This window comes from Dromaius novaehollandiae, chromosome W (assembly GCF_036370855.1).
Source record: "Dromaius novaehollandiae isolate bDroNov1 chromosome W, bDroNov1.hap1, whole genome shotgun sequence".
NCBI classification, from domain to species: domain Eukaryota; kingdom Metazoa; phylum Chordata; class Aves; order Casuariiformes; family Dromaiidae; genus Dromaius; species Dromaius novaehollandiae.
Window position 1 is genome coordinate 54301285 of NC_088130.1, and position 25758 is coordinate 54327042.

The 25758-nt window shown below is 37.0% G+C and overlaps 1 protein-coding gene across 1 annotated transcript; it reads left to right on the forward strand.

Moving 5' to 3' along the window:
• The first annotated feature begins 125 nt into the window (after positions 1 to 125).
• Positions 126 to 25051, forward strand: LOC112984001 (polyadenylate-binding protein-interacting protein 1). Its single transcript, XM_026101491.2, has 11 exons — positions 126 to 522; positions 1718 to 1887; positions 5991 to 6179; positions 9772 to 9884; positions 11849 to 11960; positions 13250 to 13375; positions 18011 to 18117; positions 20291 to 20408; positions 20542 to 20596; positions 21227 to 21320; positions 23609 to 25051. Exons 1-11 carry the CDS (start codon positions 264 to 266, stop codon positions 23700 to 23702), a joined length of 1437 nt encoding a protein of 478 aa, XP_025957276.2. The 5' UTR covers positions 126 to 263; the 3' UTR covers positions 23703 to 25051.
• Positions 25052 to 25758: the final 707 nt, after the last annotated feature.

Genomic DNA, 25758 nt, shown 5'->3' on the forward strand with positions numbered 1-25758 from the left:
CAGGGCGCCCGGCCTGGCGCCGCGCCTCGGGGGGCCGCGCTGGGCCCCGGCCGCGCGGGTTGCCATGGCGACGGGCGGTGCGAAGCCGCCAGGGGGCGCTGCGGGCGGCGCTGGGCCGCGACCATCGCGGCGGTGCGGGGGGGGGAGAAACTGAAAGTGAAGGGCTCGGGCCGCCGCGAACCGGGAACCTCGCGGGCCCGAGCCTCCCCCCGCGCCGGCCTCCGCCTCCCGCCCATGAGGGCGTGAGCCGCGCCGGCCCCAGCATGTCGGAGGGTTTCGACCGGGCTCCGGGCGCTGGCCGAGGCCAGGGCCAGGGCCGGGGCCGCGGCCGGGGCCGAGGAGGCGGCGCCCTCCTCAGCGGCGCGGGCGCGCCGGAGAGCGGCGGCGGGGCCCGCCTCGAGGGCAGCGCTGCCCACGGCCCGGGCCCGGCCGAGCAGCAGCAGCATAAGCCGGGCGGCTTCCCCCAGCAACAGGAACCGCTGCGGCCGCCGAAGACGGCGCCGCCGGGCACCGGAAACGCAGGTACCGGCCGCTCGGGGGGCCGCTCCGGGGGCCCCGCCGCCCCCGCCCGACGTCTCGCCTCGGCGCCGCTCCACGGAGGCCCCTGCGATGGCCCCGGCCTCCCCGGAGATTCTCCCGCATGATCGCGTCCCTTCTCCCCGCGCCGCGCCCGGCCTGAGGCCGCAGCCTGCCGGGCGCCTGCCTGGCTAGTCGCGGGGCGCCCCGCGCCGCGCCGTGCCCCGCGGGGGCCCTCGCGTTCGCGGGCCTGTGCCCGGGGAGGAGGGGGGGGGGCGCGGTGTCGCCTTGCAGCCTTCCCGCGGGCCTCCCCCCCCCCCCGCTTTGTGTGCGCACATCTGCGTGCGTGCTCTCCGCCTGCTCCTGCGACCGCAGATGGTCGCAGCCCCCCTCGTGCTGAAGGGCTTCTCTCTGATTCTGGCCGAGAGGTTTGCCAGAAAGAAACCCAACCCCGCAATAGCACAGAGCGTTGTTTGTTGGTTGGCTTTTCCAGATAGCCAGCAGGTCCTGTTTTCAATAAACTTAGGAGCCGCTCTATAAAGAAAACGTGGAAAATATGCTTAAAAAAGAAATACAGTTTGACTGGATTTTTGGCCAGTGGTTTATGATAAAGATAATAGCTAAATGTCTTTGAAGAATACGTTAAGATTTAACAGGGCCTGCCTGTGCCTTTGCCTTTGCAATCTGTGAAAAAACCACGAGAAAGCAAGCTTAGCATAGGCACATTTACTAGTTTCTCTAGTTAGTTATGTTAACAAAAGTGTTGTAATGGGGGTGCAGAGAGCTGCTTTTTTTTTTCCTTTTCGGTCACGTTCGCCTGAACGTTGTGTTCACTTCCTGACTTGTGGAAGGGCCTCTGGTGTTTGCCGAAGTCAAAACTTTTTACGATTTAAGGAAAGCAATAAAAATGGAGTCTTTACTATAAATTCTAAAGTGAGACTGGACTTAAGGGACTTAATTTGTAAAGAATGTCAGACCTAAAGTATTTAAACCTTTTTACACTCTAAAAAGGAGTACAGTGCCACTTTGGTGGAGGGGGGAAGTATCTTGGTAACATTGTTTCTACCTGTAAGAGCAAGTCATTCCTGTTATTTTTCCCTCTTCCCACTCTGTCCCCAAAAAGTTATGTATTAGGTTATATGAATACATAGAAGTCTAGTGATGTCTAAGAAAAAGTACTAACATAACAAAACCTTTCCAGAACACCTGCGACAGACAAGAATTCCATCTGGAGCACAAGATAAAGTTTCAGTTCCTGATTCTGGACCAGCAATGGCTAAGCCTCAGGTGGCTGTGGCTCCTGTGGTAATCTCAAAATTGTCTGTTAACGCACCTGAGTTTTATCCCTCAGGATACAATCCAAACTTTGCAGTGAGTATCTCTTCTCTCCTTAGTATATGCCAATTTATTCATATTCAAATTAACAATATTTTCTTGAGGTCTTGTGCATTAGACAGCTTGAATGCTGCACTAGCCTGAGAGAATCCAAAATTTGGACAACAACCACCTGAGACGCAGAATGTTAAGTGATAATGGGTGAATAACAGGGAGTACTTGAGAGTCTTCAGTGTGGGATGATTTGCTAAAGTTAACTGCAGATAACTGCATTCCTTCTTGATTGCAGAGCAAGCTGTCTCTTCTGAGACTGCATCTGTTGTAGCTGCATCTACACTGCATTTCAAGTAAAGGCTTAGCTGCACTTTCATTAAGATTTCTCAGTTTTTTGAAGCAAGTGTGGGAGAAAGCTTGAGCTTGTGCTTTTCTAAGCATAGGCATCCCTTTTCTAAATGTACTGAGCCTTGGCTATGATTGATTGTGACTGCCCAACTGTATGTACCATCATCTGTCTTATAATTTTGCCCTTTGGTGATACAATATCACCAAAGGAAAAGTACTGTTGGGCTCCTTCAGAGCAGCTATCTACCTTCTATTGGATATATTGGCAGCCAGACTAAGGGTGATCTCAGATCTGTGTTGTAGATGCCCCATATAAATACAGGCTGGGTGCTTCTTATTTTCTGCTCCCTCCATGTCTTGCATGTTACTGGTACAGTAATTTTACTCCAGGGGAGACCTGTGTTAATCCTTTTAATAACCTTTTGTTATGCAAACAGCCAAACTCTGGTGTATACATATATGTATATGGTAACTACTGCTGTTACAAATATGTTCAAGTATAATAAGCATTCAAGTTGAAGCCATTAGATTTTGAATCATTAATAGAAAAATACTTAAGTTGAATACTAAACAAGGTGTTTTGATGTTTTGGAGCTTCTTTTTTCCTCACTCATAAAACTGATGTTATCTGAATGTTACAACCAATGCCAGTTTACTGAATAAAATTACTGTTCTGAATAATGCAAGCCCATAGCCAATAGACAGCTGTTGACAAAATGCCAACATGAATATGCTTCAGTGAATGGATGATCCAGGGGGAAAAGAGGGCTTTGCCCCAATGCATGTTACATGTTTTCTGTAAATAAAGGATTTTGGTTCCAAGATCAAAAAAAGCCATTTGTAATGAACACATTTGCATACATATAATTACAAACACTTAAGGCCAGAGATGTTGCTTTTCAGCTGTTTTACAGAAACACACAAGCATGTGGGAGTTTCTAGTTGCCATGTTGTAAGAATATGGTATGAATATAAGTGACTGATCTATTAATAAAAATAGCCAGTGAAAATGCTAGTGAAACCCAGAACGCTTATCTGGACGTATGTTTGGTATGTTGTAGGGGCCTTAAGCTAATCAGAGTGTACTAAGCATACAAGATCCATCTGCATATAATAGGCATGGAATAGTGATGTTTCAGAATTGTTAGTCCTTCACTATTACATAGGTTTTTATTTTGTTATTTTAATGACTGGATTATTTTAATAAATTGGGTTCATCTGCAGCAAAAGTGTGAAATTTAGCACACTTTACACAGATTTTGAGTTTTACAATGGCAGATTGGAAGCAAAACAATTTTGAGAAACTTATTTCTCTGAATTACAAATAATACTTCTTAGCTTTCATTTATAAAATTCCCTAGAGTTTTAGCTATGAAAACTCACATTTCTCTGAAATAATAAACAGCTTTTTTGCTATTTATTAAGCATTTAAGTTTTGTAAACTTATTGTTGTGTGTGTATAATCTGAAGGAAAAAGAGCTTGTTCCTAAAAGGTCTGAGGAGAAATCAAGTTGATGATAAATTAATGGTGACTAAGATAGTTTGTGAGCAGAAATGTTTTAAATACTTCTCAGGTATAGCAAAGTAGTGTTTGGCACATGCTGAAACAGAGGCTGAGAGCAGATTTGGATCATAGATCTTTTCCTATAGTTTTTGTTCTTAATCTTTCTGTAGATAAAAGAGGGGTTTTACTATCTATTTAGACTTTTTTTTAGCCATTTTTATGTCTTTAAACTCATAAACTGACTCTTGAAGAGAGGCAGTGTCAGAAAGAGCAGCTTCTTTTACAAGCTACAGCATTCCCTTCCACCTGACTACAAAGTTTTCAGACAAATTGTTTGAAGAGATGCTGGTTCTGCTGTATGTGATTAATATAAGCTACAGTTGTTACACAATGTCATACTTCTGGGGAGCAAAATAGTCTAACTTTACTATACAGTACTTTTTGGGGGCTATTTGAAATTTCCTAGTAAAAGTTGATTTCCTTTACAGAAATAGAATATTCAGCAAGTCATGTAGAGGCCTGTTAGCTTATGGAGCCAAGGAGTAAAAACTCCAAATTGTTGGAATCATAGAATATTTTAGGTTGGAAAGGATCTCTGTAGGTCATCTCATCCAACCACCAACTCAAAGCACAACCAACATGGATCAGGTTGTTCACGGCTTTCTCATTATTCCTAGTAACAATTTGTCACCATTTCGTTAAGTTGAGCATATTTTTTCCCATTTCTGGTGGGCCACGTTAAGTCCCTTTAAGTCTTGTTCAGTATTGTCCATTGGGCAATTATTCTACTTAATTAGATATACCAGGAATGTCTTTCTAGTTTATCCTTTGTTATTTTGAGCATGTCTCCCATTAGGTTAAGTTGCATACCTTTAAGACATGGGCTTTTCAAGAATTTTGGAAAGTCTGCAAGTTTTCCCATGCGCACCTTACAGGCCCTGAAATTAATGTCACTACTTGATTTTTCAGCAGTGTTTATCTGCATTTCTCTGTAGTTCATATGCAGGTCTTTTGATTTTCACAGATGGCAAATCTGTATTGCTTCACAGTAGAGGAGAAACTGAGGCATTTTAAAGCCAGAAAGTAAAAGGCATCTGTTGCTTTAGGGAAGTGTGGGGAGAGGGAGAATGAAAATATAAACCTGTTCAGTGTATGTATGTCCACTAAAGAAATAAAAAATGTTTGTATGTTTTATAGCTCAATTTTTCCTTGCAGTGTGTATTTTAAATCTTATTAAATAGTAGGTCAGTTGAGAATTCTATTACCTTTATGTTTTGAATCACGAATTATAAGTCGGTTCTTTAGCGATCCCTCTTTGGGCTTTGGCTTTCACTTCTGAATGCTCATGTAAGATACTATTTGCAAAATGAATTATTTGTACTATAACATCACAAAATATCTCATTCCCTATGCTATTCCTCTCATACACTAGCATTGCAATCATTCAGGAGAGTATTGAACTTTACAGACTGTTACATATACGTTAATTTTTGAATGGACAAAATTATCAGCATTCTGTCCCATCAGTGGGAGCATAAACATTGATAAGGTTGGTATTGTGCTAGCTCCTTTCTTTAGGAAGCAGGTGTGTTTACTGTCTTTTTTTTTAATATCAGTAACTGCTGATTAATGCATTACTACTTAGTTTCATTTGATGCCTTGTGGTCTTAATCCCTTGCCAAGCAATTTGTTGAAGACTTTAGAAGATTAATTTTTCTGGCTTTATTGTACATGGAAAAATTACACTACATTTACTATATTTCTTTAGTTTCTCCCCTCCTGCTTATTTTGGAGCACTTCTCTATGTAAGCACAAAACATTCCGTTTCCAATTACTTTTCCTTCTACAGTTCATTTATGTACAGTACAATTTGTGTATGCATCAGGCAAGAAGGGTTCTGAGGCTCAGTCTGGTAGTTTTATTCTTAACAGATACACTTATTTGTTTGTTTAAGGGGTTGAAAGTGTTAGTTGATCTTACACTCAACTTGGCAAACCATTTGATTTGCTTTTTAGTCTATCTTTTTGACATGTTTGGCTAGGAGACTCTAATCTGTATAATGACAACTGACACAGTTCTTAGAATTATAGGACTTAATGGAGCTTTCTGATGCATTGAGGTGTATGCTGTCTAAAAATGTTCAAGTGTACCATGTAAAAAAGATCACTATCAAGCATGCAGAGCATCAGGAGTTATTTAAGACTAAGGGCCATATAGCTTCTTTTGGAGATGGTAAGTATAACTTTGTTTTAGGTTCTTTTTAAGTTGTTGATATATTCCTTCACTGCCCTAGGAGTCTTCCTTTGAAGATGGATGTGATGGTTATCTGACTTTGACAGAGTATGTACAAGATTTCCTAAATCATCTCACTGAACAACCGGGTTGTTTTGAAACTGAAATAGAGCAGTTTGCTGAAACACTGAATGGCTGGGTCACTACAGATGAAGCTTTGCAAGAACTTGTTGAACTCATCTATCAGCAGGTAGCCTGCGTATTCCATTTTGTGATGTGGATATTATGCCTCTGTTCCATAGTGGTCCAAGATATACATATGAGTATAACTTGTTAGGTAATTTTATCTATGTAATATTTTATTTTGACTTGATTTTTCTATTCCTTTTTTAGACTGAACAGTATGGGGAAAGCTTTTGCCTAGTAGACTGAAAAGGAATGCTCAAGTGTGGGGTACTTGCTTGGCTAATAAATTTCCACAATTTACTTCATTTCCTTTCCTGTGTCTTTGGATCTCCAGGGCCATATACTGGAGTGCAAATTACAGCAATTAAGAGTTATTTTTGAATTGTTTTATGGTAGAGATTGAACAAACCCTTAAGCTATGTCAGAGTTCTCCATTTTTCTTTTCTTCCACAAAAATAAATGTTTCATAATACTTAGATTTTTTTTTTCATTATTTGCTATTTTAAAAAATAAACTCCCACCTGTTGTACACATCACCCTTTGGGAAACGCTCTGTTATTGACTGGCTTTGTTCTTTATTTGGAATCTACCTATTTCAGAACAGCATAATTGGAGAAAAAGAAAGCTAGTCTGCTGGGTAACTAGGTCCAGTCCCATTGATGGCTATGGAAATGAGGACAGAGACCTTGAATTGAACTCTGTACTAATTGAGGGAGCCACTGGAAAGAACAGCTTAATCTGTGTTGCTAAGCAAATGAGCTGCTGTTACTGTCTTTTGGGCTTGCTGCAGAGAATAAGTCACACTTGTGCTTGATGTTTATTTATTACATTGGGTATCTCTCACTTTAATGTGTTGGTTTCTGTCAAATTCTGTTTTTAAGAATGTGAACAAGCAACCTTTTATTCACTTTTTAAGCGCAGATACTTGCTCATTGTTTTTTTTCATATGAAATAATTCAGGGTATGTAGAACTGCATGACTGGTTGGTCATCATACAGTACTGTGGGGTATTAAGTTTCTTATTGTCATACAGAACTGATGCGCATTTAATTCAGAACATAGTTCAACTAGCCATTGAGATTACCTGTACTTTGTTCAGCATCGTCATTTTTTCCCATCTTCTATTTGGACACATGGGAGTATAGATAATTAAAGACTAAAATATGCAATACAACTTTATTGGAAGAAAGTGCAGGAAATAATCCCATATGTAACTCTTTGTATACATAAATAAATTTTCTCAAATTTAATGTAGTCTTTAATGTCACCTCCTCCTCTCTCCCCCTATTTAAAACAACAGTCCAGTGTTGGGGTGGCTGTGCCTTCCTCATCTGAGAAGCAGTGAATGCAAACAATCTAAAATAAAAACAATTTTATGTGAAAAATAAAACTATAGCTCAATGTAAAATAGCTGTTCTACTATTCAAAAGCATAATACTTCAGTTTTTTTTGTAGATCAGGAGAATATAGCATTCGAGTGCCAGTCAACTATGCTTATTATTCTTTCTTGAGCTTCTACTTAGGTGTTGTTGTTTCCTAGTCCTAGCTTATAACAAATGTCAGTTAAAATTGATGAAATGTGTTTATAAGCAGTTGCTTCAGTGACATTAATTTAACCCAACTGAGCAGAACTACAGATGCTAGGTTTGTCAAGGAAAAAGGCTAAAACAAAAAAACCCCCAAGTTCTATATAGTTTTCCCCTCATTTGGGTGTCAGGTAATTCAGGCTTTCTAAAAGATTAATTGTCTACTTCCTCCTGTTCTTCCTAATCCACTTATGTCTCTATCCATAATGGAGTGTCAGGTCTCCTGTTTTCCAAAAGCTGAGCACTCTGACTTAATGGCCTCAAAAATCTTGATTGTTGTGTAGTTAATATAATTGTTGCTGTTACAGTAACTAAAACTTCTCATGCTGTGCATTGATAGACTAGCCTTTATGCTTAGATTGTGTTGGTTTTTTTGTTTTGTTTTGTTTTTGGAGTGAGAAACAAACTGGGATTGCTAGCAACAGTAATGTAGGAAAGACATTACACTATAATGATTGGTTATTAAGATGATGTCTTCAGTGGTTCTTTTTTTTTGGGGGGGGGGGTCTTTGTGTGCTGTGCAAGGGCATAATGCCTAAAATTGAATTGCTTTAGTATTTGATACAACCACAAATGCAAACCAACTAATTATAGGAAGGCAATGATTGTAAAATGCAGCTGAGGTTTGAAAAAGTCAGGGTTTTTTCTTTTCTTTTCTTTTCCTATCACTAAGGAAAGTTATACTCTTAATTGATGCATTTTTACCTTGGCCTAAGAGCAGGGGACACCTTTTTGGGTCCAGGCAACTTACTGAACAGCACCAAAACGCTTGTTAGATGTTTTACATACCTCTTAATGGACAGTTTGGCTGTCTTAAGTAATCAAATTTATTGTAGCTTCCAAAAACAGCTCAGTTCTTTCCAGCAACATTATGCAGATTGTACAATTGCATTGAGTGCATGTTTTCGTCTGCTTGTGAAAGGTAATTAGATATAACACATTGACTTCTTAATGGCAAGATCTTTTTTTTCCTCAAACGTATAAGAAGCAGAAGCCTGCAAGAGCATCTGCAGTGCAGACGGATGATCGACATGTAAAAATAATGTTCAAAGATGATAAAGCCAGTGGAGGAAAGTTTAATGAATTCTCGGTATCCATGCTTTCTTTGACAGAGCTGATGGTGTTTCTTACTCCAGAGCCTTTTATCACTGAAATTGTATCTGAGAAATAATCTCAAATTTGAGTGTTGCTAGAAGAGAGTTTAAAACAAATGAACAGTAACAAATTGCCAAAACAAAGGGATGTTCTGCTTGAAGTTCTAAGAGGTTGAATGTATACCTTAATGAATTTCTAATTAGTTTTTTGCACCTCTAGAAGTTTCCAAGTGTCAGGTTTAAAGCAAAGTATTTTTCAGACAGTGTGTAACTCCAATTGTGGAATTTTATTGCCGCCACCTGTGTTTTAGTTGATAAGAGTGTAAGTGTTCAAAAGTAATAGGAATCATTTTAGAAAAAAAGACCCATCAAGGACTATTAACTGGAAAGATGCCGTTTTAACTCCTGAATTGGGAGGTTGCTGTTCTGCAGATTGCTAAAGGGTGTACCAGAGGAAGTATTTATCTTTACTTGACCTGTTTTTACGTTCTTTCCCTGAGCATTCACTATTGCCAGAAACGATTCTGGGCTAGATAGCCCTTAGACTGACTGAAGGTGAATTTTTGGTTTGAATGGCCTCATTGCTCCTCTAGAGAGAGTGCATGTCCTTAAGAAAGCGTCTTAACTCTTGATTTTTGTATAAACAGGTCATAAGTGACTTTCAGACACTCAATTTAGGTCACAGTGCGGAAGTAGAGTTGAGGACACATGGCATAAGGGTGGTTGTTTTCTTAAAGCCAAGAAATCACAGTATAATGAACTTTTAAGTGCTGAAATGCAAATAGCAAAGTGTTGCTGAGGTACAAAAGTTAACATGAAACAAATAGTAATTCTTGTAATTTTTGATAATACTGTTCTTCAGTGGTCTAGTCAAAGGTTGATAAACATTGATTTCCAAAATGCTTTTAAAGATACTTCCTAATATTCTAATCATTACTTTGATGTATAATTTATTTTTCCAAATTTATTTTGGAAGGCCACATCTGTCCCAAATTTCTCCTACATGGGAGCACGGTTGTGTAATTATTTATCTCACCATCTAACCATTAATCCACAAAGTGGAAACTTCCGACAGTTGTTACTTCAAAGGTCAGTATCAGCATGTCATTTTAAGCCTATACTCATGTTATGTGTCTTCCTCTTTTGTGTATGTAACTCTTAAGTCAGTGGGCAAAGAAGTATATCTTTAAAATCAAAGTTCAAATTGAGGATTATTAAAGCAGAGGTGCATACTGGATATCTAATACCTATATGTGTATTTTTTTTAATACAGAAGAATAATTTTAATATAAAAAATAGGACAATTCAGGGTTCTATAGGCTCTTCTGAACTGAGAAGAGTATGTTAGACTGATCCCAAATTACAGGGGGAATCTGAAAGCTTAGCCAACTTTAAAAGTACTGTAAATGTAAATACATATACTGTCCTTGCCCTTGACTCTTTACTTATTTCATTGTGTTTTTTCTTCAATTACTTTTTTGGCTGTAATTGTTGTATAAAATATATTCACAGATTGGCTAATTGACTTTACATATGTGAGACAGGCACACAAAATACAGAAGGATAAACTTCCTAAATTTTCAGTTACAGAATTTTGGGGGCTCACAGTTAAAAAATGATTAGACTCCATAGTTGACAGAAGTGACTTATTTTTAAATGGATGTATTTTCTTTTAAATTTTGTTACATGAGATTTTGAAAGATTAGTACACTAATACTTCATGATTTTTTAGAAATGATCACTTTTTCTTTGAGGACTTCTGGCTTTTTAAGCTACACTTATTTTTCATTTAAAAGTCTCATTTAGTCCACCTGTGGTTAGGAGCAAAAGCATGATGAACTTGAAAGACCATCAAAATGCATTTCTGTTAATTAGGAGCATTTCCTTATAGAGATGATGGAAACTTCTTTTTTCTCCATTGTCCCAAAGCAGATGAGCCTTTTCTCTTTCAAAATGACACTACAAATCATCATTTTTATCTTGTGGGGTTCTTTAAACTGTTTGCTTCTTACAGCTTTTAGTTCGTGTGAAGGATCAATATTCTTAGACCATTAGATATACCAGAATATTCTCACTCTCCTTTTGAATGTTCTGCATCTCATTGTTTTTCCTTTTCCTGATTTGTGAGTATACTTGTTACTTGAGCAATACCATAAAGGAAATCCTTGTTGATGCTCGATTATCTATCTCGTTCCTAGTTTTGAAGCCAATCCAATAAAAAACATTCCTTTTATCACCCTGAATCCATAAATTTAAGGTTGCTTACATTTGTATTGCTAATATGTATAGAATGGTGTGGAGGGGGGGGAATATGAACAAGCTAACAACACCTACAGAAAACTCTTCTCTTTCTCAGCCCACCTTGTACTCAGACTTTGATATTCCAACTCCTTAGATTTTTTTCAGTTTCTCAATTGCTTCTTAATCCATTCCGTAACCTCTGATTTATTCTCAGTGGTTATCTTGTGTTCCTTTTATTTCAAATACTGAATTCCTTTTATGAACTGGTATGTAAACTTGCATGTTTTTGACACAGTTGTTTAATACTAGAAAAATTACCTCACTGCAGTGTTATCTTAAATTATAAATACTACTAAATCAGTTCACTGAATTTGAATCCAAAGTATTTGTATTTATAACTAAATTATGCATAGCTGTAACTTAAAATGGTGGGATGAAGAATTTATGAAATAAGTATAAAGGCATCTAAGACAATCTGACTGCTTGAAGTGAAACTTCTTGGATCCATTTTCTGAGATTTTAACTGTTTAACCGTCTTTAATTTTTACTTGCTGTAATTTGCCCTATTTCATCCTGCTGTCTCAAACTTCTTGGTGCTTGAAAACATAATTAATTAAGTTTATTCATGTACAACAAAAATCCACATTATCTTTGTGAAGGCTTCATTTTCCTCATAATCCATATTTCTGGGCATTCAGTGTTCTAACAGTTTTAATGCAGTTCATAAGTTCTTAGCATTGCTTTACATAAGTAATATGTTGTATGTGTTGGGATGTCTACAAATGATAATGATTTTTGTTTTAATGTTTCAGGTGTCGAACAGAGTATGAAAACAGAGATCAAGCTGCAAAAGGAGATGAGACTACTCGAAAACAATTTCATGCCTTTGTGCTCTTCTTAGCTGAACTTTACCTTAACCTAGAGGTAAGAAGAAAGTTCTGTGTCAGTTTTTTCTTTTTTTTTTTTTTTCTTGTTGTTGTTTTAAGCGAACACTGAAATGGAGTATCATTTGAGATTTTTTTAAAAGGGAGAAGGGAAGAAAGTCAGAGAACTTTAGAACGATTTCATTATAATGTGTCACAGAAGCAGATAAGCAAAAAAGGACAAGAAGTTAGAAGAGAAATGTATCCAGGCAAAGCAGTGTAAGAGTTTATACAAAGAAGGAACCATAAACCACCTGAAATCTGTGTCTGGTCACAGGTATTTTCTCTCTGTTTGCCTTGGAAAATTGGAAAGAACCTTTTGATATTTTCTTTTGTTTTGTCTGGTGAAACTACCAGATTATTATACTTAAACAACATAGGAAATGTACAGCTTACCAGAAGCAGGTCAGGATCAGTAATTCATGTAATTCAGTATTCAGCCACTAACAGGAGCTATTAACAAATGTTTGAGGAAGGTGTGGGAGTCTTCAAAACAAGCAATTAAAAATGCAGACTTTTAAAATTATTTTTTTCTGAAGGTTCAGTCCTTGACTCATACATGAAGCATGAAATCTTGTATTTAGATGTTTCTCTTATCTGTGATGTGTATGTACACCTTTTTCAGTACACATAAACTTGTTTGACTCATATCCATTTAAGCTCACTAACTTCTGTAGTGTTCTTAAATATATTTCTGGTTTATGTTTCAGTAGTTTGATTTAATCAGGCATTATAAAAATGTTCTCCTGGCATGAGAAAAGAAACCAATGCTCTAACCTGTTTTTATTTGTAAGTGGGCCTTAAAATCTACTTCTCGCTTGCAATAAGTAAAAAGAAAGCTTTCCAAAGGGTGTGTGTTGTTTTGCTTTTCGACAGGTTTTGTGGAGTATTTCCTTAATTTTAAAACCATTTTCTATATTTTTCAATTAAATAAAGAATGCCTTCTAGAAGCAAGCTACTATGCAGCTGTAGAGAATGCATAATGTAGGATGGGCAAGAGCCTGGGACTCCAAGAAGCTGGAATGATGTGCACCATTTGTCAGGCATTTTGCAGCTTCCCCCAAGAACTGATTAATGAAAACAAAATATTAGGCATACCCTGTTTGTCAGATTTGTTAGAATATTACTCAATCTGTATTCTAAAATATTGACCATATTTTGCATGTTGTTCCAACTGAAGAGCCCATGTATGTTAATCACAAACCAGACCATACAGCATCTGAGAGGGAAAATGTGACTAAATTAATTTCTAAAATGTAAATCTTCTAATGGGTTTTTGATCTTCTGCAGATTAAAGGAACAAAGGGACAGGTAACACGAGCAGAAGTTCTTCAAGCTGGCCTTGGGGAATTACTAAATGCTCTCTTCTCTAATCCTGTGGACAACAATTTGATATGTGCAGTGAAACTGCTGAAGGTGAGACAATAGTTTGAAAAGAAGGAGGGAAAAAAAAGTCTTGTAATTTCTGATTTTTCTAATGTATTATAGTCCTGATTGAAAGAGGGCATCATCCATATTCAGCTTGTCTTCTTTAAAAGAAAAATATAAAACAGCCAACATACCTGAGACTTGTACCTGTCTAATTTTGTATATAATTCCCATCAAATATCTCAGTTAATCAGAAGAAAATAGATTATATTAATATTTAGGAATAATAATGTCTTAAAGGTCAGAACTTTAAATAATTCAACAGAAATCTCAGATAAAATCTAAACACTGCTGTTTTCTTCCTTCACTCTTCTAGCTAGCTAACTTTCTCATGTAGTAAATTCAGACTTTCATGGCAAATTTCAGATGCCTCAGGTTGTTCCTTTCTTAAATTGAATAGCTAAAAATTTTGTTTAACTTTATTTAAATAATAATTAGCATCTATGGAAAATATCATTTCTCATGCTTATTTCATTCTTGCAATTTAGCTTTTTTTGGCAGGGGGGTGTTGAGGGGATAGTTTGCCTGATTGCAGGACCTTCCATGTCTCTTTGTATATATAATGCAAAAGAGCTCTATCTAAACAGAAAATGTTTACTTGTAAGTAGTTGTAAGTGCATCAGTTAAACTGCATGGAACTGAGGTACATCTGATTTCCTAGCTGTATGTGGCATCCACACAAATGCCTCTATTCAAATAAGCCAGACTATTCAGGCTGAATATCCTGCATTTTGCTGATCAGCCATTCAGAACTCTGCTGTGATTTCACGTTTCCTCGTGGTGCATTTCAGGAGACCTACTTGAAACAGTAATGCTGGGACTCGAGGATGGATTGCTAGCCCACTCTCATCAACCTGTTAGTCTTTTCCATCTGTTCTCAAACTGAGATGAGACAGCAAGTTTATAAATTAGGTTTATGGCAGCTTTTATTAAACTGGAGAGAATGGCACGTAAGAGTTTGTGTCGCACAAGAGAGGGCATTTCGCTCTAAAGTTCTGTGATGCTCTCGATGCTAATACTGTACAGTTATAGAAAAAGGAAGAAAAGCATATAAAACCACATGTCTGGAGCATGCACGCAGTAAAAACATAAAACACTCCTAGTACAACTAGCAGTGATTGCTGAAGAGGGTCAGGATGAAACGGTGAGTACTGACAGCAGAAAATCAAGATGATGGAGCTCATTTTTCTAAAAGCCAGCACAGACATTGTCTCAGTACCTCTTAGTCCCGTGTTCCACCCATGCCTAAAGAAACTAACAGCCACAGCTATAATCAGTTCTTGCTGGTCAGTGGGAGACAGGTTTGATACTGACCGTTTCTTGCAGTTGTGGTTATGGAAGTGTGTGAGGCTGAGCTGTGAAGTAAAGCTTGGTTATGCTTGGGAGGCTGTTGATTTTTCACATGTGGATATTCAGCTGAGTAGGATTCACTGATAGGAAATACTTCCGTATCTTTCCTTCCTCTCTTCTCCTCTTCCCCCCTGCGCGTGTCCCCTTCCTCCCCTCCCCAAAAGAAAGATGAGGAAGAAAAAAATTAGTCTGTTTTATTGTGGCACAGGCTAGAAGAGATTCCTGTATCACAGATCCAGGCTAACACAGGCAGCCACATCATAGAGTTCTTCCCGTAGATCTGCGCGATAGCATGTGGTTAACCGCTGTCTTTAAGTGGAGTGATACGGAGAGGTTTCTAATTAGGGATAATTAGAAATTCAGGATTTATTAGCTGAAAGGAGGGAGGAAGTATTTCCTCTCCAGATCAGCATGAACATTAATGGAGTTAAGCAATTGTCTGTCATTCTTGGAGCTCCAACTTGTCATGTGCTTCCATGCTCTGGGAATGCTTTCGCTGGATGCCTGAAAAGGGAAAGAAGCAGGGCATAATGTCAGTAGGTTGTACTTCTGGAATACTAAAGTGTAGGTGACAGTGTCTCACAAAAGCCTTTCTCATTAGAAAGATGAGAAGTTTCGCATATCTAGAAGTGCTTGAAGGTTGGAAACAGAAAATGGAGAGGCTTTTTAAAACGTTTTCAGTAACTGAATGGATATCTCTTCAAAAAGCCCTACCGGACAAAGAAATGTATGTAGGGAAGTAGTATGTTCCTTTTGAAGCAATGGACAGGTGTACCTCTGGGAACAGTGGGAGAAAGAAACTGCAACTGAGGAAACGTGTATAGGATTTTATACGTTACACCACTTGTTGAGCAAGCTGTACTTTCTTTTGCTTAGTACCACTAGGAAACTGAGTAAATTAAGTAAACAAAGTAACATACTACTTTGCACAAACAGCCTTACAGTTTGTTTTTTAGATACAAGAGCAGCAGAACTGAGGCAAAGACAAAGGTGTAAGTGATCCTTTAACACTGCATTTGCCACTCCTGGTGTGAGAGAACTGTTACCGACTTGGATGAGTGGTGGGTTTTTTGAGTATGGTTTGATTAACATCAAAAAGTTAGGATGTATCACTTGATTTCTACAACAAAAGGTTCTTTTTCTCAGTTCTTTCCTACTGTTTGCATCATTACAGTTGTAGAAGTATATAGAAAGTATATACACATATATAGAAGAACATATGCATGAGGAAAACAAGTCTTTTTGCTATTAAGCTTTACTTTTTCTAAAAAAAAAAAAAAAAAAGAAAAGAAAGTTAGCCTCTATGTGGGGAGCAACTCTTCTCTTCATAAACCATTAGAAGCCATTCCCCCATATAGAGTGGGGAAAACAATTTCTTTTAGAAATGAAGATCAAAAATTAAACAGCATATTTGTGGATTCTTTTTTTGGATGGTTTTTCTTCCTCATTCTCCCTTCTCCTCACGCTACAGTGTTTATGGGGGGGGGTCACTTTTTGGATTCTTCTGTCTTAAATTCACGTTCTGGGGGCTCATTTTGCTATAGCAAATAGAGAAAAGGGAAGAGAGGTTTTACTACTTCTAATCTAAGCATTTTAAACAAAGATTGGATGTTCAAGCAGGTTGCTTAATAGCAAGTGCGAGGTTGTGCTCAGCGAGCACATTCACTCCTGCAGGTAGTCCTTATGTTGGAAGAGCTTCCTTGCAGCAAGGACCACTGAAAGACCTTTCAAGAAAGGCAGCACACAAAGCAGGAAGCTTTTCGATGCTGCTGTTTATTCTGATGGTTCTCCAAAGTTTTCCAAAGGTGGAGAACTCAACAGTTCTGTGGATATTCTTGCAGTATTTATCTTGCTTCACAGCATTCATTACAAAATAAGACAGTGATCTAAATTATTTTATGACACATATTGCTGAATCTAAAATGTATTACAGACTAGAATCAGCAGTGATTTTTTTTTTTTTAATGGAAGTGTTTTCTGATGTCTCAAAGTATCTACAGATGTTAATCTGTAGCCAGATTAGGCTTTCTTATGAAATCTGAGTTTTGCTAAAAGCTTAGTATCCTACTGAAACAATAAATGCCTATTTTCTGATGTCTTTTCCCTTTAACAGATGCAGGTTTTTACCTGTTTGCTTTGCAGTATGTTTATTTTTAATCAAACCACCTTTGTGCTGTTATCTAAGGTCAAGGCAGGGCTGTAGTAGAAAACTGGGGATGTGAATTGAGTGTTGGTTAAGGTATTTGCTTTTAGCTTTACATTTTAGTCCTTTGTAGCATGAGACACCATTCTGAGCATTTTCAATCATGTGACACTTAAGTACATTAGAAGTTGCTATTAACTTTGCTCACTATGGTGGCAAACTATTTTTTCCTAGTTTAACTCTTAACTCCTACTGTGCTATTGTTGGGCGATGAAATGCCTATTCTTAATGGGAAAGGCTTTCATCCATGGCAGTTCTAGGTTGTCTGCTGCTAGAGAGCTCTCCCGGCAGCAGTTCCAGCCTCACAGGTTTTACATACTAAAATTCAAGCTGGCTGTGTTAGATAATTCTTGGCTCCTCTGATACAGCTCCTCGTGAAATCCTCTGGCATATGCCTGGTGCTAGCTATGCTGACTGACGTGTTTCTAACAATTGCTAACCTATTCCTTATTCTCAGGTAAGCTGGTGGCCTGCAAAAATGTGGTCCACTTCTTCATAGTATGAGCTTAAAGCAATTAGGATCTGATACTGTCGGTTCTTTTGAACAGGATTTAAAATGTTGCAGGATTTCTGAATTGACATGACTTGAGTAACTGTATGGTCAAATGCAGTACGTCTCCCACTGATGTGCAGACTCCGATTATGATGTGTTACAGTCTGCCACAATAAATCATTGCAATATTCAAAAAGACTGTTCAGTGTGTATGTTCTGTTGTAATGTGACTTGTCTCACAGTGTTATTAAATCACTGAAGAGTGTTGGGTTTTTTTAAGTCATGTTTAAAGAGTGGAGGGAAGTGCCTATTAACTTGGTAACATAAGCACTGGAAACAGAGCTACCATACTGCCAGCAGTCTAAAATAATCTACTTAAAAGATCTGTAACGTTACAAAACTGAAGAGATCTAGAAGATTGGCAGTTCCAACCTTCAGGTAGTCAGACAATGCATCTAAAGAGATTCTGTAACAATCTGTAACATATTAGGTTGATAACTTTTCTTCTTAGTTTTCTATAATTTGATTAAAAACTTTTTTTTTTTTTTTTTTTTTTTTACTAATACATTGTGTTTAGTTGACAGGCTCAGTTTTAGAAGATGCTTGGAAAGAAAAAGGGAAGAATGAAATGGATGAAATGATTCAGAGAATTGAAAATGTTGTGTTGGATGCAAATTGCAGCAGGTGGGAAGACTTTATGTTCAGCATTTTATTTTTTTATTAAACATCTTAACTTTTCATGAAAAGTAAGGTGATACTTTGTTCACTTCCCACCTATCAAAAAAAATTTTCAATCAAATTTAAATCTATTAGTAGAGATACAGTCAGGATTTCTGACCTTTATGTCTTGAAATATCTCTTCAGTGCTTTAGAGTCTAAGAAATTATAAGTACCAAAAATACAATAATGGTGATGTGTGACAGTTTATACTTTTACATCTGAATTTAAATATGGTATGTATAAATCATAACCTGTAAGGACATAAAATTCATATTTTTTTTCTGGAGAACAAATACCTTTGGCAGAATCTTACTACAGGCTGGAAAAAAATGTCTGGCTTGTATATTCTTCTGGATTGCAATCAGTTCTGTACATAAGGCTATCTGATTCTGCTGTATTCCATCCTCAGGCTTCTTACAGACTTGTTAAAAACCTGTAGGGTGTTCAGACGCTGAGCATATCTCTTGCTTTATGCCTTATGGAGGGACACCAACAGTACCTGGTAGCATCTGTGGGCTGTAATTGAGCCACTCTGCAGGGAAGAAGAAGGTTCTGCTTCAAGAATCCAGAGAACACTGATGGCCTAAGCCACAATCCAAGACACAGAAGGACAAACTTATTTTAGTAAAAGAAAGAATTGAAGATATATATATATATGTTTTTGAGACTCACTGAACTTTTCTTCATGGACTTGCTTAAGAGGAAAAAGCAGTTTCTCTTACTGTAGGGAAGATGTCGAGATGGTATTTAATGCATTGGCATCGTTACCTTTTATTGTTGGCTAAAGAATTTCATTGTGATGCAGAAGGCCAAAGTTAGGAGCATAGATTAGATGCTTAAACTAGTGTGAGAATATCAGTCTCTGTTGCTCCCCACTACCATCCTTTATAAGAAAAGGGTCTGCTCCTCAGATTACTTGTGCTGCAGATTTGATAGCTTGATTTAAAAACTACAGCAATTTCTATTCTGTATGGGCTGCCTACATCACCAGAGAGGAAGTGGAAAGGGAAAGAAACTCAATCTTTCTTATATTTTATAATTGAGGAAATACATATAAAGCATCAAGACTCAGACAAGAGAACTAACTCCATTTTCTGTAGACTGGACTAAACTTTGTCCTTTTGGAGCTTTTTTTTTTTTTTTTTTAAAGTCACTGAAGGAAGAAAAATACAATATCCTGATGACAAGATAATTATCACTCAACCTGGTTACGTATTTTTTTCTGTTGTCTCAGGGATATTATAAACTAGGATTCCATAGATAAAAAGCAAAGCCTTTTTGATGTTGATAAACTCATCACGTTCTGCTGTGAACACTGTTGTATTTTATCACTTAATGTAAATTCTTTTCATACAGTATTTTAATTGATGAGCCCCAAAGGTGACATTTTAAGAAAATACTTTCTCATTGTTGTGAAGGAAGAAGCTGTTGCTTAATGTGTTCAAACATGCTACAGTGACTGTGTGGAGATAAGGGAGGGTAGCATGAGAAAGATCTCCTCCTAAAAGACCAAAATGGTAATTTGTGTTAACTAAATAACATTTGGTAAAGTTAAATCTGGACATAACAGAAAAATACATCACATTCATGCTGTTCCAATCATGTTTCAAATCTTATAAACCTATTAATAAATCTTAAGGACTTTGTTTTTACTAACATATTCAGTGATACTGACAGAAAATTAGGAAGGACATTTTGTTGCTTGCGGTTGTGTTATATAAAATATTTTCCATAACTGGGTGCACTTGTAATTTATTCTTATCATAAAATGTCTTTTGTTAAAAACACAACTTGGCAGGCTGGGATTTAACATTACAGTATAGTTATCATGCAAAGTAATTCTGACCTTGGGTAATGTAGCCATTGTAAGAAAGTATTTTGGTTAGTTGGTCTCTTTAAACTGATTTATGACTGTAAATCTGCAGTAACAGGTTTAACAAGTGTTAAGCAATTTTGTTCTCTTACTGACATTTTTGCGGGGGGATTGTTTTTTTTTTCCCCCCTATTCTTTTGCATGAGTACGGTCCCTAAACGATTTTAGGGACTGATTTAACAAACCAGTTTTTGCAGGATAAGAGAGGTCTGATTTCTTGCTTAGCACAAAACATTCAAACTTCTGTGCTTTTCTCTATTTCAGAGACGTGAAACAGATGCTTCTGAAACTAGTAGAACTACGATCAAGTAACTGGGGTAGAGTACATGCAACTTCTCCATATAGAGAAGCTACCCCTGAAAATGACCCAAACTATTTTATGGTAAGAATGTACTCAAACTTCAGTTCCTTAATATATTGTGGATTTAATTTGATCATAGACAATCACATTGCTGAAAACTACAAACAGTTATCTCTCTGAAAGCATATAATTTACTGTATAACTTTATTCTTAGAATGAGCCAACATTTTACACTTCTGATGGTGTTCCTTTCACTGCAGCAGATCCAGGTATGTCTTAAGCTTAGTACACCTGTTTTCTCACTCTTAAGAAAGTTGTAATTAAGTTTGTCCTGCTGAAGTACATGCAAAGTTCTTTTTAAAGTATCTGAAACCAATACAATTGAAAAGGCAAAATTATGTCTGAATTTCTGGCTTTAAAGTGTGTAATATATGCCCTGCTCTGGATTAAAATAATGTAAATGTTAGAGGATATGTACTTGACTTCACATAGTTCAGAAGGATTTTGGCTATAAACCTCAGCACTTACTGCTGTTTCTTCAGGTAGTCAGAAATCTTGCAGTCTATTTTGGTTTGTCCATTGGTCATTAACGAAAGGGAGTTTGTTTCTTTGGTGGCTTCTTTGTTTTCTGTTGTCTGGGCAGAGCATGGCTTGACATCATTTGAGATAAACATGTGTGACTACCTTTACAGTTCTTTAGAAAATAGGTATCTTTCCTTATTCTTAGAGGTGATGATTGATGTCATAGGAAAACACTGTAGGAAAGAGGTTTTTCCTGTAATATGAGACCATAAATGACATGAAACATTAAATAGCTTATTTTCAAACTGTATAGAGGAATGCTAATTTATATGATTAATCTTATTATATATCACTCGGTCTCATTTTTGCTATGCCAGATTACCAAGAAAAATACCAAGAGCTGCTTGAAAGAGAGGATTTGTTTCCAGACTACGAAGAAAATGGAACAGATTTAACAGGGGCTGGAGATCCGTATGTTTCCTTTCAGAGCGATACTTTTTTAATACTAGTTATTTTTACTGCAGACTTAAGAACACAGTCTTGACAAAAATGTAAAGCTGTATAATGAAACTGTTTGCTTTTGCGTAGGTTGGTTTGTAATTATGCAAGTTGGAAAAAAATATTATATTTATCCAATTGAGAAAGGTGGTTATATTTCAGATATTTCTGCACATATGCAAGCATATTCTCATATGCATTAAAATTTTTTTTGCCTGAATGAAGCACCAGAGCTAGGAAGTGTCAGAAATGAAGCAACCTGAATTTATTTGATTTATATGCATACATCCTAGCTATAGGCGATCACAAAATTTTCAAAGCCTTTCAAGGGGAAGAGGAAAGGATTGTTAAGGATTCCAGTTTCTCTCCTCAGGATAGGTAATATTCTCTGAATAAATGGCTATTCAGCATTCCTATAGAACAGGAAAAGCAACCTAATAGCAAAAGAGGAATCTGTAGATGGGAATATAATCTGACTTTTTGATACCAGTTTATAAGCGTTTAATAGGAAACTAGTAGAAGAAATTGGGTCCAGAATAAATTGAGCTTTGTACTTATGTCTTTGAAGGGTGGGGAGGATTCTCAGATCACGATTTGATAGTGAACTTCTGTACCTAAAAATATTTCCAGTGTTGTTCGTATAGATGGTAGAGTGCTGGCCTGAATCAGTATTTTTGGTAATAAATTGGAAAACTTTTAGGTGGTACTTAGGCAAGAAGAGCTGCAGTAGCTTTGGAGGATTGGTTTAGACAGTAGAATGGCTCTGATAAATTAGAGATGTCATCAGAAATGAAGCAAGCTCATATTCAAAATAAATACCTATGTGAACTGCTGTGCCTAGAAAAGCAAATGAAATGCACAATGAAGATAGCAACTTAAAAAAAAAAAAAAAAAAAAAACAGGAAATCTGAAGTGACATATGAAAGACGGTGAGCCAACCTTTATACAAGGTGACTGTGGACCCTTCTTTGTTAGCTTAAGAAAAGCTTAGATAAATGCATCCTGATGCTTTGTCAGCTGCATGACTCAGATCAGGAAGAAGGGTTCTATGTTTGCGTCCCTCCTCAAGCCTACACTTCCACAAAAAAGGAGGAACGAATAAAATAAGTATGTAGACAAATTATTTTAATGCACAATGCCCCAGAAGAAAATATTTTCCTTATCAAACATTTCTGTGGCACTTATTGTGGTTGGACGTCAGATAGATAGATACTATTTTTGGCCTCAGTGCAGCTGAGACATGCCAATTCCCTTGTAATTCCCTGACTAAGGCACAGAGAGAGAAAGTAAACAGGGCACCTGAAACTAATACACGCTTTTTGAGAGTCAATAGCTGCAAAGTTTTTGAGGCAGGGCATGTTTTAGGGGCTTTTTTTGTTTCTCTGTTTTTCTGTTTAGAATTATATACCATATGTTCAAACTACAAATCCATTGTCCTAATTTATGGTGATGAACACTCCAGTTGGATGTACAGAAAACAAGCAACACTTAAGTTGCTTCCAGTAACTGTGGGAACAGGAGAAGCTGTTAAGTGATCACCATCCCTGCCCAGCTTTATTTTGAAACTCTGTAGTAGCTTCCATTCTCTGTAATACCGATTGTCAGTAACAGGACTGAGTCTTTTATCTGGTCTAAATATGACAGATGTTCTGTGAAATAAAGACTAGTTACCATATAATAGAAGGTAATGCCATAATGCAGATGCAGAAGGGAAATTAATTAAGGTTGCCTTCTTTCATGGATCAGCAAATAGGAATACAGGTTGTCTATGTAAAGATTTTTTTTTTTTTCCTGAATAGTGTGCAGATAAAACAGTTGATGCAGCATGTGCACTAGGAAGTTGACCAGGATGTTAACCAAACAGAAATTATGCCAACATAATGCTTTTCGCACATAGATCAGTGCAGGCACATTACTGAAGTTTAGAAAGAAGTTACTTTGGATTGCATTATGAATTGCTTTTCTGTCATCCAAGAAACACTATTTCTGTCTTTTAACCTGCAGACAGCAGAAGATAGTCTTATAATGGCCACAAACACTGTAGCAATTAGTACGTTTGTGCTGCTTTGAGCTTTTTCTTTTTCTCCTGGTAGCCATGATTTTTTTTTTTTTTTTTTTTAATTCCCCTTTTGGTCAGTGTCATGGTTGACTTATTTAAGAAGCTCTGCTTTATTCTTGGAAATTGCATAAAAACTTCACCTACTTGTTGTTTCTGAAAAAATCTGTACCTAAACTGATGTATTCTTTTGGGGATTTTGTAGGTATTTCGATGACATTGATGATGAGATGGATCCAGAAATTGAAGAAGCATATGAAAAATTCTGCCTAGAATCAGAACATAAGAGAAAACAGTGAGATGCTACACATAAATGTTAGTTTATTAAAGCAGTTTAGGTATGATTAGGATACAGGGGAACAGAGAATTGTAACATTTGTACCAAAATAAGGAAGCTGAGTTTCTTCAAGTACTAACGTTACACAATTTTCATTTTGTTAAACAGAATCTGCCAAAAATTGTAAACTTATGCCCTGTAACTTAAAATATTGTGTATATATCATAGTTTATTTTATGTACAGGTAAATGAACAATGTTTTGGCTGCAATAAAATCGATTTAAAAATATTAAAATGGAAATAAAACTTAACTAACTGGGAACGGTCCCATTAAATTTCTCATGGGGTAGAAAGGGGATAAATAACTTGATCTAAATTTAATTGCTTGCTTGTTTTAGTATACCTTAGAACTTATTTATCCTTTTCTTCATATGCAAGATATCCGGGTTTTGGTTGGGTTTTGGTTGGGTTTTTTTTCCTTGTTTGGTTGCTCTTTTGTTGTTTGGGGTTTTTTGAGGGGGGGGGTGTTTGTTTTTTTGCTAAGCAGAGTATTAGCTGAATATGGATTATCCTTTCTGTATGTCACAATCATGACAAATGGTTTGTTAAGATTTTTTTCCCTCCCTTCTCCCCTTTGCAAAACACATGGGTGAGGTCTAGACTTTTTTTACTGGAACAAACATTTAATATATTGATACTGTGAAGAAGCAAGCAGTATTTTGGAAGTCAGGTGCTTTCAAGACCTTTGGTTCAGCTATTTTCAACTTTTACAAGCAAAAACTCTCCTTTAAATAGTTTGCTGTGTTCTTCAAGGCTACATGAGTATAGTTATGTTTTAACCATGCTCCTCATGAGTATGTGCAGTTCTTAATATATTTTTCTGAATGTATCTAACATGTCTAACCTTCTCGCAACCTTTGTAATTTTCTCCAGTCTTCTAATTTTATATAATTTGTCATAATTTTGTAGCTTGTGTACCCTCAATCATTTATTTCATAAATGTTAACATTTTGAAGCCAGCTGCTCCTTTTTGACCCAAAATAATCATGTTAATTTTTCTTGGATACTCCACTGTTGTTGCTGATTTTAGTTGTACTGCTTCCTGTCATTTGTTATTGGTTAGACAAAGTAGAACCCCTTTACGGAAAAAAAATGGACAAATATCCCCAAAAGTCGCTACTGTAAAGAACACATGTTGTAAATATGCATGTAAATAATTCTGTTAATATTTCACTGTAATACGTTTGGTTAATTAACTTGTGCGTCTGCTAATACAGTAAGCACTGACTGTTTTCTGGATGTTTATTTAACATATTCATTTAGGTCTGAGTTTTGGAAAATAAAAATTAACTAGCTTTGTTTCCTTTGGTATATTTCCACTGTATTTTGTCTTTTTGTTTAAAAAAAACAAAAAACAAAAATGTTCAATTTTGTTCCTTCTTTCTCCTTCCATTTTTCTCTTCCCCTAACACCTCATTGTCTTTTCTTTAAGTACACAGTTGCAGAGATTATTTCTATGAATTTTCTTTTTCTAATCTGTATTAAAAGGACAATATACTCATAAGTACTATATAAACATTTCAAAGCCACTAGACAAATATCCAGAAACTAGGTAACTGTAAATTGCATGATTTTCAGGCAAAAGTACTTCACAGACACATTCTCTCACATATAGTTGAGAATATTTTTCTTAAAAACATGTAATCCAAATGTAGGTTAGATTTCTTGGTAACTTTACACGCAGATGCTCTGTGGAAAATACATTAATGAAAACAATACGACCAAGGAACGAGGATTAAAATATGCATTATAGTGAGATAATAGCGTCTTCAAGGGACTCTGCCTTGTGTTTAGTTTTGTGTCTTTTGTGCAGTGTTTTTTTGTGAAAAGTAGCTGTCTGAATCTAGATGTGTGCATTCTGTCAGAGAATATGTATTAGATGTAGATGTAAATATAAAATAAGATATGCTATAAGTCACCCTGTATGATGTGCAATTTCCTTATTGGGAATTGTATATTTAAAGCAGTTTAGATCAAGGTTTGCAAATTAAGTCCCACTCTATGAACTTTATTTCTGC

Excerpts from the sequence above, each read along its gene's own strand:
- LOC112984001 (XM_026101491.2), top strand. The coding sequence starts at position 264 with ATGTCGGAGGGTTTCGACCGGGCTCCGGGCGCTGGCCGAGGCCAGGGC. Across the intron at positions 1,888-5,990 it reads GATACAATCCAAACTTTGCA|GAGTCTTCCTTTGAAGATGG; the intron begins GTGAGTATCTCT and ends TCACTGCCCTAG. Across the intron at positions 20,597-21,226 it reads TTTCACTGCAGCAGATCCAG|ATTACCAAGAAAAATACCAA; the intron begins GTATGTCTTAAG and ends TTGCTATGCCAG.